This window comes from Lissotriton vulgaris, chromosome 2_1 (assembly GCF_964263255.1).
Source record: "Lissotriton vulgaris chromosome 2_1, aLisVul1.2, whole genome shotgun sequence".
Taxonomy (NCBI): domain Eukaryota; kingdom Metazoa; phylum Chordata; class Amphibia; order Caudata; family Salamandridae; genus Lissotriton; species Lissotriton vulgaris.
In genome coordinates, this window is record NC_141687.1 from 255,790,780 (window position 1) to 255,805,166 (window position 14,387).

General features: G+C 45.2%; 1 protein-coding gene across 2 annotated transcripts in view; it reads right to left on the minus strand.

The window, feature by feature from the left end:
- TADA2A (transcriptional adaptor 2A) overlaps positions 1 to 14,387 on the minus strand; it is a 279,922-nt gene that overhangs the window by 94,519 nt on the left and 171,016 nt on the right. For both annotated transcript variants that reach the window (XM_086954889.1, XM_086954888.1), the window contains exon 10: positions 1,686 to 1,796. In XM_086954889.1, coding sequence (XP_086811015.1) covers positions 1,686 to 1,796 — 111 coding nt within the window. The remainder of the gene's footprint in view (positions 1 to 1,685; positions 1,797 to 14,387) is intronic.

The following is a 14,387-nucleotide window of genomic DNA, read 5'->3' on the forward strand; positions in this document are numbered from 1 at the left end:
ACCATAGCATAGGACGCCCCCTCCTCCGTAGCCACTGTAGGTAGAGCGAGCATGCAGAGTCTGGGGAAGTATCCAGACCACTGGCTTCCCCAAGTTTCCCAATATGAGTCCACTGTCTCCTCAGAGACATCCTGGTTCTCCCATTTCTATCCTGAACCTAGCACGTCCACAAAGTGCTCAGGTGACAACATAGAACTCCTGGGTTCTGTCGATGTCGGAATCGGCTTCATATGACGGCGTTCCGGACCCGTGTCCTCAGATGGGGCTTGCGCCACCCTCACCGTCGACACAGGCACAGACTTCTGGTTCGACAACGGGGAAGGCCGTGTTGGTATGACTGCCATCGAACCGGATCCGAGATCGGATCCCTGAGGCCCCATCGGCGCAGTGGTCGAAGAAGACGGTGTCGAACCCGATGGGGCCCGAGGGCTCACCAACTGGGTTGTTCTGCTCAAATACACCGCGAATGGCCTGGTAAAAATTCTTAATATGAGCATGAGTCATTCCGGCTTCCGGAAATGGAGGGAGGCGCAAAGTCGAGTCTGGCTCCGCAGAACCGTGCCTAGAGGGTCGGTGCTCCTTACCTCTTTCGACAACGGACGCCAGTTGAGGTGAAGTCAAAGTCCGCTTGGACGACTTCTTCTTGCACCTCATCCCTGAATGCCCAGATGACCTTGAATGGGAGGAAGAGGACTTAGGGCTCCGTGAGCGATCCCGCGTCCTCTTCTTCTTCGAAGGAATTTGTGACCTCCTTCGGAGGTCTTCGGAGCCATCGCCCGACAGCCTGAACACGACTTCGAATTGTGGTCGCACTCAAGATACCACAGACATACATGGAGGGGGATCGGTAACCAAAGCTCTTCCACAGATCAATGCTTAAATGGCGCGGAAAGAAAAGAACTGACGTCCACGTGCCTGGGTGGCATCTATGTAGGCACCGTGACACCATAAGCGACGTCACGCGGAGCCGAATGGAGCCACCGAACGTCGAGCACAAGGGGTATTGCTCAGCAAAAGTTTTCGGATCCAGCCTGACGCCTGGGAAATTCAAAGGTAAGGAATCTGCAGCTGGAAGTCTCTATCAGATGGCCCTTTACAAACAAATTCTTCAAAGAAATTATGTAAGGGATCATGGAGTAATGTGAATAAAAGGAACAAGGACGGAGTTGTTTGAAGAATCGTCAGTGAGGTCATCAATGATGTGATTTAACATCTCATGAGTGATGTAATATGTGTGTGAGGTCAAACAGCGCACAACAGGTGGGCACGTTATAGTTAGTTCACAAAACTATAACTGGATAATTTCAGGGGTTTTTCATTTTTAAACATTAGTTCTGATCTCATTTCAACACCTGATTATAGAGTCACTTTAATCTTTTTTCAGAGAACATACTATATATTTGAGTATATTATATAACAAGGATATGCAATGCTGCTGTACACATTGTACCTTCTCTTAACATAATTATAACAAAAACGGCTAGTACCTATTCTCGCTTTGTCCTGCGTGTGAGTGAAGCTTGGAATCTATAACTCATGTGGAACCTCTTTTTTGTGTCATACTGAAGATTGAGAAAACCTTTTCAGTAAATGACAGTCCTAGCGATCATACCTCATTTTCATTTTTGCATAATATATAAGGATTTTGATCTCAGAGTGGCTGTAAGTATAAATGGAGTGCATACCTGCGTGGCTTTCAATGAATTTGTCATGCTCGATTGGTCCCAGAATCCTTGCAAAGCGCCTCATTGTTTCGTACAAGTCCTGGATCTCTTTGGGGTACCTCCTTTCCAGAACTACAACCAAATTGTGAATAATAGAAAATTACTGTCTTGTATTTTAAAACCAAACCATTAAAAGTCTAATATAGTTTATGGCATCTCACACCAATCGAAATGCTATGGTACGGCACATCTACGATGATCATTACATTGATAAACATGAGCTGAACATTTGTGACACATAGGACAAAACAAGCATTTGCAATGCAATGGTCTCGGCATCATTAAAGGTAGAGCTATTGGCATTGCTCATGACATTTTTTTTCTTTAAATCAAAAGATTCTGCACTCACTACTCTGCACTCACTACTCTGCACTCACTACTCTGCACTCACTACTCTGCACTCACTACTCTGCACTCTGCACTCACTACTCTGCACTCTGCACTCACTACTCTGCACTCACTACTCTGCACTCTGCACTCACTACTCTGCACTCTGCACTCACTACTCTGCACTCACTACTCTGCACTCACTACTCTGCACTCACTACTCTGCACTCACTACTCTGCACTCACTACTCTGCACTCACTACACCTGTCCCTTTAGTCTAACTAAATATAATCTCCGATACCAATATGCCCGTGTTATTTAGTTGCTTAAAATCTGCAGTTAGAAGTATCCATTAAAAATATCCGTTTTAGGTGTTACTTACTAGACAGATGGCTGCTAAAAGTATTGATCCCAAATATTCCAACTGTATCAATTTCTCCACCCAGAGCAGCACTGCCCGCTCACCTCATGCCACTGGTGGCTTGGTTTGTTACTCAGCTTTTAAACTATTCCAGTAGAATGCACGATGGGATATTTGCAATCTAAAAAATGAACTCCATCATCACGCTGCTTCCCCCACTCAATTCTTTAATTTCTTAAATGTATTCTATAGATAAAGCAGTCCTTTTTGGCTCTTTTTCCGCCGCACTGGCAAAGCTAACAATGCATTTGTTAATGTAAAATTGAGTTTGTACATGGGGCGCATGTAAACTGCATTTGTGAATGCCTTTATATGCATTGACCCTTTAAACCCGACCTACTGACTTTGCCAATGCAAACCGAGCCGACACCGGCCCAGCAGACAGACGAGCTGCATGCGAAACCTATCGTGGGGCGGGACTGAGAAAACGAAACCTATCGTGGGGCGGGACTTCCGTTTTGTGAAGCCCGCGCCCACGGAGTGCCTGGAGGAGCACCGAGGGAGAGCCCCGCGGTCGGAGGCTGCACAAGTCCGGAGGGCCTTTGACCGGTGAGCGGAGCGGAGCGGAAGGGGGGACCGGGGGGGGTGCGGGGGGGGGGAGTGAGAATGCCTGTATGTCTGCGTGTCCGGAGGGCCTTTGACCGGTGAGCGGGGCGGGGAGAGAATGCCTGTATGTCTGCGTGTGTGTGCGACGGCGGAGGGGTGGGGGGCGGGGTGCGACGGCGGAGGGGTGGGGGGGATGCTCGGTGCACGTGTGTGTGTGTGTGTATGCATGCGACGCCGGGGGTGGGTTCGCTGTATGTGTGGGTGCGTGCGTGCATGAGCGCTCGTGTGTGTGTCTGTCGCTGTTTCTGCGCATGCGCGTGTGGTGTTGCTGCTTCCCAGGAGACAGCAGCTGAGCGCGTTCGCGAGCGCGTGGCCAGCGGAAATCGCCTCCTTGAAGAGGCAATGCGCGTGGCCAAGGCTGTCTCCTGGGAAGCATAGTCCCTGACAAAAGATCTCCGGCGGAGGCGCGCTTCCGCGCGTTGATGCCAAGACCTAAAAAGTGTTGCTTGCATTTTTTGTCTTTCATAACTATTCTCTCATTTCCGGAGTGCTGTTTTAACACAATCACTGAATGGGTTTTTGATGGGACATTTGTTTCTCTAATGCCATTTATTATATAGTAATTATTTTCTCCAAGAATAGAAATGCACTTCACCCCACAAATCAACGATAATTAGTTTCATAAAGACAGGTTGCCACTGTAACAATGCATTCCAATAGGAGAATAAAGAGCACTGATGAATGCTTAAATCTATGGAAAACAGTGAAAGGTCATCACCAAAGTTCTGTTCTCCTGCACTTATATCTCCTTCAGTCGTCAATGTGGGACATTTTCCCAATGAACAGTATAAAAAGGGGAATCTCAAGACTGCTCCCAGTCATTCACTCTCTCGACAGCAATTTAAGTTCGACCATGACAAAGTAGGAAAGTGAGTGGAATATATTTCAAATCGGTTTGATGCAAAGGCTCAAAAGGGGTACAAAAGGGGGTGGTAATGGACGGAGCATCTGAACCAATCAAACACTCACACCCAGTCAAAAGATCTGGGTTTAATCCATCACCGTTCTTTAGCCCACTCTGCCACCCCAGTTCAGACATGGCTATATGCAAATCAGTCTGACCCTGTGCCTCATGGGAACAGTCCAGCCCGAACTGCCAAGCCATGCCTTCCCTGGACCGGAACAAGCTTCCGAGGACCGGTTTCTGGCATTCCAGCCGTCTTCAGCCCGGCTTGCTTGAATCCAGTGGCAAAGTGAGTAAGGGACTCCCATCTGAGCATACCCTGCCACACTTATGGCAGCCAAAAAAACCAATCAAACACTCAGACCCAGTCAAAAGATCTGGGTTTAATCCATCACCGTTCTTTAGCTCACTCTGCCACCCCAGTTCAGACATGGCTATATGCAAATCAGTCTCACCCTGTGTTTCATGGGAACAGTCCAGCCCGAACTGCCAAGTCATATCTTTCCTGCACCGGAATCAAGAAGGAATTAGAAGGACTGACTCTGTAAACCATAAAAGCAAATTGGCAGATAAAGAAAAAATGTGAAGTCCTCTGCTTGCAACTCAGTGGAGAAACTCCTCTCTTAATATGCCCTATATAGAATTTCTTCCACTATAAGAGTCAACACATTCTCAGAGTTAAATACTTCCTGATACACCGACAAATCGAAAGTGCATTAAATCGCATCTTTGTGCAACACCCATTCATGCTCTTCCCAAATCATTTTGCTTCGTGCACTTGACTTGGTTTTTTGCATGCCTGGAACATGTACTGCAGTCAGCATTAAGTTTCGACAGTGGCAGATTCTACAATGAAGAGTGTGCTCAGTGAACCCCCCTTGTCACTGAATATCAGTCATTGCCTTTGTATTGTCTGTTTGAATCTTTAAAGTGTTTTATTGCATAAATGCCAGAAGAACCACAAACTCTCGATGGACTGCTCAGCATATAAATGCAATCACCTCTCCGGCAGTGACCATTCACTTTTGTTCCTAGATCTCCGTTAGAGGAGCCTCCATACCACTTTTAACTGACAGCCATCTCTCATAATGAAATCTTGCAAAGCTGGCTTTCGAAGAAACCTTCCTTTTTGCTCAGATAATCAGAACCTTTACATTCTAATCTTGTGATGTATATGACTTACAAGCTTGCAAACATTGCTGCTGAAACCTCATGTGGATGTTGGGGTTCAGAACGAACTAATTAATGTAGGATACCAATAAACTCCAAACTTTTCAGTATTTGTGTCTACAGCCTAAAACTACAGGCACGCAGACAGTGCGTGACGCTATCCTCGCCCTCCATCTTATACCATGCTACAACCAGGGGCATCCAAAATCGATCTTACTGACCTCAGTACTCAGACTCCCAGTCAAACATCAATCAATTAGGATTTATAAAGCGCGGCTAATCACCAGTTAGGGTATCTAGGTGCTTGCAGGCCTCGGAGGCTTATTCAAACACCAAGTCTTGAGGGCCATTCGGAATTCCGGAAGTGTAATGATGGTCACAGGTGTGTGGGAGGCTGTTCCTGGTCTTTGCTGGGATGTGGGAGAATGAGCATCCTCCACCTCCACTCTGCTCCAGTAGATGCAGGGAGTATGGGCAAGTAAAAGGGAGGTGGAGCATAGTCTTCTCTATGGCTGGTGGAAGTTCAGGCGGTGGTTAATGTAGGGGGGTCCTTGGTTGTGTAGAGCCTTGTGTGCGTTGGTCAGTAGCTTGAATTAGCACCTTTTCTGTACAGGGACCCAGTGGAGTTTCCTGAGGTGGGGTGTGATATGGGGTCATCGTGAAAGGCGGAGGATGAATCTGGCTGCGGCGTTCTGTATGGTCTGAATTCTCTGTAGAAGGTGTGCGGTGATTCCTACGTAGAGGGCTTTGCCATAGTCCATTCGGCTGGTGAAGAGGGTTTGTATCACGGTGCGTCTTGTGTTTAGAGTTAGCCACTTGAAGATCTTACATAGCATGCGCAGAGTGAGTAAGTAGGCAGAGGAAATTATGTTGATCTGTGATTTCATGGTAAGCTTGTTGTCAATGATGATTCCAAGGTTTCTGTTGTGGTTGGAGGGAGTGGGTGCAGGTCCTAAGTATGATGGCCACCAGGAGACGTTCAATGTGTTGCTGCTGCAGCCAAAGATCAGTACTTCTGTCTTGTTTGTGTCCAGCTGTAGGCAGGTGTTCTTCATCCAGTCAGTAGCATTTGTCCTGTAACTTTGGAAGTTGGTAATGGTTCCACATTGTTCTACAACCATATGTAAGTGAGACACGCTCACTGTACACACACATACTCAAAATCCACAAGGGATATCAAAGCGAAGTTCTGGGGTTCACATAACAGCGAGATTTCACACAAGATGGGTAAATAACCCCTGCTACCAGCGACGGACAAAAAAAAAAGCGTGGTATGCTACAAATCACAAAACATGGTACACTGCAATCACAACATAACATGCAATACTCAAGACAGGGATAGTAATCATTTATCCTGGAATTCACATGGTCAGGGACAGGCCCAAGCCTTTGTGCTTGATTAGTGTGACACCAGGGCCATAATAATAGGATACTGGTTTCACATGTAGTTGGACACTCAGAACAAGGGTACATGCCCATATAGCATGCCAGTAACATTCCTGTCCCAACAAGGGTACAGATTGCTGAGGTTATTACGATAATCATCGAAAGGTCTTTCAGATAGCAAGAAAATGCTAATGACACCTTTAAACACTTTCAGAAAAATGTAGATGGCATTGAGTCCAAATGCACGGCGGGGAAATGCAGACTGGAGTCCATGGCTTCAGAGATCAGAATCATGGTGTCGTTAAAAAAGAGGATGAAGAAACTGAAGCCCTTACAACAAAACAGGAGTAGGAAATGGAATGTTTCACGCATTTCCAAAACAGTGGAGTAATACTGATCACATACGTGGAAGATTAAGATTCAATGCTGAAGCTTCTTTTTTTACAAGTTGCAATGTCCCATTCCTGATCCGTTTGCCTGAGGATGGTGGTTTGTTTATCAAAGGGAGGAAAAAGTGATGGCAGAGGATGTGAAGGCAAAATATTTGCAGACTAAACGAGAGAAGCCTCTGTGGGACTTGAACATGTGGTGAGCAATTGAGTAGGGAAAGGTAGCGTGCCAGGATGGGCAATTGTTGTGTTGCACATAGAATTGAAATGCAGAATTTCATATGTTGACGTCACATCTCTTGTGTCTCATGCCAGTGTCTTATTACCATCCTATCTGATGGTAGCTACTGGCAGTAAAGCGTCAATATTTGCAAGGATGGAGGCTGCTTAGCATTCTCTTAAAGCAAATACACCTTCCTCTTGATGTGGTTAATGTGGTTATCAGCACTTTTCTAAGTCTACTTTCATATCTTTACATTTCTGTAGTGTTACAAGACTAAGTTTGTGGACTGAAAGCTATTAAAGGGGTCATTCGGGCCTGATGCCAGGCACTTACCTTCTACTATATGTAGGGGGATACATAAAATTATGGAGACCCAACTTGATCTACTGATTAACACAATGTCCACAATATTTCACTTCAAAATGTTTGTGTTTGTTGTGACACCCTCACGTTATTGCAGGGTTGATAACCTAAATTATAGCTGTTGAATATTTCATATCTGGTGTTTGTAAACTGTTTCAATTTATGCCACTGTATTTCTGATGGGCAAATTTTTACTCGATGAATTGAATGATGAATATATGTATACACAAAACAGAAGTTCCAGGTGCAATATCAGCAAAAATCTGCGACAACAACCTAAGCAAGAAAATTTGTAACATGATGAAAGACAAAGGAATAAGTGTGTTGAATCCTTCATTTAAAGTGTTATCTTATTAGATTGTTTAACAGGAACTGACATAATAGGAAAATTACATTTTCTTGGGTTGAAACTGTCAGACCAGATCCAATGGACTGACCACCATTTTGGAAAGAGCTCGTTGTAAGGTTGCCCATAACCTCACTCAGGAAGTTATGGTATTCACTTGGGAAGCGATGCAGCCCAGGTTTGACATCTATCTTTCAGGGCAGAATGTCTTGCCTTTCGGAGATACCTGGATGTTGTAAAAACAACTCTGGATTTCCATAAAGGTCAGTCCGCCTCAGATGGAAGAAGCTCTCTTCTACTGACTCCAAGACCTTCCCATGCGAAAAAGTTTATGTTTTTGGATTTTCTTCACCACAGGGCCTCTTGCTGGCTAGTGGATGAATTGTTTGGCACCATGGCGTAATGCCCTGAGAAGTCATACCTATACATCAGATTCAGCGAGAATGTGATAAGCCTTAAGAGAGGCGTTAGGTACTAAGACTCTGAGAGATTCAGTTAGAAAGTAAGACTTCATGTGTGGCTAAGACGCACTCACTCGGAAATACACCACTTCATGTTTACCCCTCAGGCAGAGCTTGTGTCATCTTTGAGCTTTGATACAGGTTAGGCAGTTAATTCTTGTTATTTAACCTCTTAAGTGCTGCGTCGAGGGCGTTGGCCGACGGCAGCACTACCTCCCAAGTGCTGCGCACGACCATTGGACGTCCATTGAGCAATAGTTCCAATGGACAGCGCAGCACTGGGGAGGGATGTTTTTTGCCATCTAAGGTGTTAATCTTGTGGTACATGTTTATCCCGCAGCTTCTAATACATTTTGTCTAAAAATCACACCATGAGCATGCAGGTCAGCTGGGATCAGGGCTTCATCTCCACCAGTGAAAAGGTGTTGTTTCCTTGCAGTGTAGAGCAGTATTGTAGCAAGAGTGTCATGCCAAGGCCTAATGCAAGCACAGAAAATGGGCCTCCTTGAACGTAAGGTCCATATTAAAGACGGACATAGTTTGGGTAAAGAGCCCCTCCTCACTGAGCATCAGTGTATCCAATTAATGCCTGTGCTTACAGGTCTGTCACTTCCTATCTTTATTCCATATCTCCCACCATCCTTTCACTTTCTCCCCTCCCTGAGTGCTTTCACTCTCTCGGTTTCCCACCATCCCTCTCACTCAACTTTATGTTCTTTCTGCCTTTTTTTATTCCCCCTTCTACCTGAACTCCAAAGACTATCTCCATTTCTTTCTGTTTGCCCTCTCCATCTCTGCCTACACATTCTCTGTGTACAAATATCCCAGCTCCCTCACATCTTATTTCTACCTCTCGCTTCCTGTCCTCTTCCTTCCTTAATTTGGGTCCTTTATAGGTTTGTATTTTCCTCTCAGTTCCCTTCTCCTTTTTCTATTCTCCCAATATATATATATATATATATATATATATATATATATATATATATATATATATATATATATATATATATTAGGTTGAGCATTCAAGACCTCTTGTATATACTTTAGTATATATTTATATGTGTATGTACTTAGTGGGCTCTGGAGATCAGCCCTAGGACTAGTCTGCTTCCGTTTAGGGACTTTTTTTTGTTCAACTGCCTCTACTTAACTGTCTTGATAGAAAACGACCAGTAGAGATCAGCAAATTACCAGTATTGCTTTGGACTGAGGGACTTGTTTAATTTTTCTGGCAACGAAAACAAAAACGACCAGCAGAGGTCAGTAAAATACCGAAATCACTTTAGCATTCTCTATATTCAAGTTCAAAGGAATTATCTTCCTTGAGCGCTCGTGGACAGTAATATATATTTTTTAATCTTGTGTTTTCAGTGATATGACAACCGAAGGCACTGATTTTATATTAAAAACAAAACTTTGGACTATACCATTTACCACTGAAAGGAAATATTTCTCTCCATGTGTTCCCACACCTGTCGTCAAGCAGTTTGGTGCTTACTTTTCCTCCATGTTAAAGAACAGTAGATGTTTCGGCACTCAGGCTAATGTGCTACTTAGCTAAATACATATTAGGTCCCAAAGGCGAGACTGATTGCATTGCAAATGCTGGTTTCCTTTTCTGTCCACTCCCATCTCATTTTTAGGTCTTGCGCCTAGCGTTGCAGTGTGCAGCACTGCTCACGCAGTGAGAGACCTCATGTAGGGGGTTTTAAAACCGACCTAGTAATCGCACACACTCGTGCGTGTGCTTTTCCTTTTGGGCCACGCAATTGGCCTTTGGGTGCATCTTTTTATCAAAGATAGCACGAAATTGGCCGAAGGCGGGCGCATTGCTCCGCCCATGGCCTATTGGTGTCTGTTACGCTCACCGCTGCTATGTGGTTTCAATTATCTTGCCTAGACACGGGCGCGATAAGTGAAACCACATGGCTCCCGCGCGCGCACCAGACCCTGGGCAAGGCCTACCACCCAGAGTCGTTGCCGCAGTAACCAGACAGCAGCTGCTGCTAGTTTTTTCCTCTCTTGGCCTGGTCCTATGTGCCCAGAAGCAATATAGTAATGGTAATTGCAGCTTTTACCCACCAGCACTGCTTTACAATGGCTGTAAGCATTTGGGCACATAAAGGCAGTGATGTGCTGCCCAAATGTGTTTTAAGTTAGTGCAAAGATGCAGGCCCACTTAAGAACACAGTCTCGGATTTGCTATGTATCGAGTGAACACACGGCCAGCACATTACTTCCTGTGCATGCGTTCAGAATGACGCAAACATATTCTTAAAAGTACAGCTGTGATGCAAAAGGTACAAACGTGGTACTTGCGCAGCTTCTGGCACACATGCACTGTCTTTGGGTCGCACTTCCACAGCAATATAATGCTCTCTCGTTATTTTGGTGACAAACTGTTACCGAGCAGTTTCTAGGGACACACTGCTGTTGCTGGGGCGACGAAGGTGCAGCGCATGGTGTAGAATTGTAGCGCATTCAGCCACCTGTGTGTTTTGGCGCCATTCCATTCACTATACATTACAGGCATAAAACATATGCTAAAGGCTGTTGCTCTGCCCCTGCAGCAATGGATAGCTCTCTCCTGCGTTGATTTGATGTGAGGTGCGTGGGACGGGGGTATGTCAGTAAATAAAAAATTAAAAAATCACTTACGATGGCTGACTCACAGTTGAACAAAGAACCCTCCTTCGCAGGATCACAGTGATCTCATGAGGCAAACGCGCAGACATTAAAATATCCCAAGTATACCCCACACAGTTACCAGAAGAACGTCCAGAGCCTAGGAACTGAAAATAGCCTGTCACTCCAGAGACCCTTTTGAGAACCGGACAACTGTGGCCAAAGCCATGCCCTGAGGGTTTGATGTGTTAGAGCAGAGTGGAGCGTTGCCCCTGGTGTCCTTGGAAGAGTTCTGTAGACCCTAGTGCAGGTGATGGACCTTTCCCACACTATCCACCACATAGGGGAGCACAGGCAGTCCACAGTGGCCCGAAAATGGTACAGGGCACCCGAACTGCGAAGAAACCGCAGATAGCAACAGTGCTTAATTTGTTAAAAAATAGTGCAGTTTTCCAAAGTTTGTCTTTGAAGCCCATACCCCTGCTGCTGAATGCTGGTTGATAAATACCAAGGCTATCTGTTATTAATTCCACTTCATGCCTCTTTCTTTCACAACCCATCACTTCCCATCTCTTGGTCTTACTATCTTTCTCTTCCTCGTTTCTTCCGTTCTTGCTCTTGTTCTGGGTCAAAGTCTGATGGTGAAGTCCTGGCCCCCAAAAACAAGCATTTGCAATGCAATAATTCTCGCATTTACGCGAGTTTAAGCCATTGCCCTTGTATATGACAATGTCTTTTTATTTATGTTTTAAAAACCAAAACTATTTAACCACATCGCTGCTGTGCATTTTCCCCTCCTGTGCTGGAAAGTGTGATTTTGGTTCTTTCATGACGAGCTCAGCTCGTCATCAGCAAAGCTCCACTGTGCCTCATGACGAGCTGAGCTCGTCATGAGCATGGAAGGGGTTAAAATGCCAAAAGCTCAAACTCGTTTACACTTCGATCTCAGATACCAACTTCAAACTTTGCAAATTTCCCCTTTCCATTGCAATCTCTTTCTTCTCTTTCCTCCCTTTCCTTCCCTTCTTTTTTTCCCTCGTTATTTCTGATCATCCTATGTTTTTCCTTATTCTTCACCAAGCCTTTCCCTTTCTTTCCATTCTGTCATTTATATATCCTACTTTTTCTCTTCCATGCTATCATTACCTTTCCGTTATGCTTTTCCAATCTCCCGAGGCCGATTTCACTGCTCTTCCTTAATGCCATTTTGTTTGTATGTCCTTGGTCTATTTTCTCACCCTCTACATACTTGCCATCCTTTTTCTCCCCACTTTTTCTCTAGCACCTTTCCAGGTATCCTCAACCATAACGCACCACATGACCACTTTTTTATGCTGGTATCTCAGTCATATTTTCTTGCTGTTTTGCTTTCCTTTCCCACCACTGCTTCCCATTTCCCCTCATCAAACCCCCTCTATAGTTTAGTTTCTCCTTCGGTCTTCGTTTTCTCTGGTGATCCTCTTCTATACAGGCTCTAAAGATCTGCTAACCTCTGCTCTACTTTCTGGCTTTTCCAGTGGTGCGTGGGGCCTCTCTGACTTGCTCGCCGTCACTATCTTCAACTCTCCCCGGCCACCCCTCAAGAATGGGACAGCAGAGCCAAGCAGGAACAATTGATTTGAAAAACAACATTCCAATTGGAAGGAAAGTCTCTTAAATAAACTATAGCTGGTGAAGTGCACTCTGCGCCGCCATCTCACCTTTGGGCTGTGGTGTCACTGCAGGGACTGTACCATGAACAATGTCGTCTATGGATTAGTAATCCTAGAGTTTTCTCATCTAGCTCCATGCTTTCCAACAATATTCTGCTTTTTTGCATAATTTATGCAACACTCTATGCCTGAAAGGGTATTGTTTTGACATATACTGGGTGTTCACTTGTGTCTGGACAAAGTTAAACCTTTCCGAAGAGCTTTATTAATAGCGAAACACATGTCGGGGTTGCTTTTATTTCAGGTTGGCGCGGATCGTATTTTACCGGCCAAAGATGCAAAACTGGGCCTGGGCCTGGAGTAATAAAAGGTTTGTGTCATTATACAGCTCAGCATGGATATCATTGTGCTAGTCCTATGTGTAGGAAGGTGGAATAGACTATATGGTTACTATTTGGGAGGATAAATATACATATATTTATCTCTACGTAGTCTTTCAGTGTAGTTATAGTTAGGTGAGAGTTTCCATAAGAAGAGCTTTTTTTTTGTGCTAATAACTGGTCTTTGGACGAATATTCATGAAGTTCACCCACATGAGTTTCTTTCTGGAAAGTTTTGGTGTGATCGGTCAAGACGGGGTCTAAAAATACTTTTCCCCCATGCAATTGCTGTAGGGAATTTTAGGTAAACAGAATTACACCAAATTTGGCGGAAAAGTCGATCTTTACCCAGAAGGCATGCGTTTTGTGATTTGCTGTAAATTTGTTTATTAGTTTTGGACAAATTAAAGTTCAAAATGTATAGATTTATTAATTATTGGGCTGAAATTCAAAAACTTTAAGCCTTCCAATTGCCTGAGGAGGATTTTTGGAAGTGAGTGCTCCGATTGGCTGGCCAAACATGAACAGAAATGTTGCGGTGGCCTATTACAGGACTCTGGGTCTTGGTCCCCTGTTCTGAAAATGTTCTAAACAAAAAGAAAAAAAGGGGGCAGGGTAGGGATAGCAGGAAACGGGGGGTGCCCTTTATGTTTAAATTTCTCTGGAGGTGGGCCTACGGATTGGTGCAGTTTCTTTGAATTTGTATTAATGTGGGAGGGGGGGCTAGGTGTGCCCCCTCAACCCCAAAAGCCCATATTTGGCTCTGGGGACCACCATCCTCTCCCACCCGGGACTCGAAGCAAACAAAAAATTCTGGGGGACCCCATCACCCAGCACACTACAGTGGCATTGCATGTGTGTAGCCTGCCTCTCCCTGTGCAGGTGTCCAGGGGGCTATGGGGGGCTACCTTTTCATCCTTGCCATTCCTTTGCTGCCCATGGTCCTCACAGTAAGGGTACTGCAATGCAGGCGGCGGCAGAGTGGCTTGGGGCTCAAACCCCCCCACACAGTTCCCAATGGGGAAAAAAACTGCTGGGTACCCTGGGTCGGACCAGGACACGCACATAATGTAGATGCAGGCTCCTGCAGACTGCAGGGAGCAGGAGAGGTCATGGGGACCTTGGGAATTCCCCCTGCAACCACGAACCAGAAAACAATCTAGGTTTTTTGTGGACAGGCCAGGCTTTCACCAAACCCTACTGCGCAGACCTTTCACCCAGCAGAGGTGTTTTGAGACAGGTCAGTCCCTCACCAAACCCTACAACGCACAGCCTTTGCCCTGCACAAAGGTCTTTACAGACATCATTCCCTCACTAAAACCTACAAAGCACAGCCTTCACCCTACACGTAGATCCTTGTGAAAGGTAGTGCTACATCAAACCCTACAATGCACAATCTTCGAGCTGCA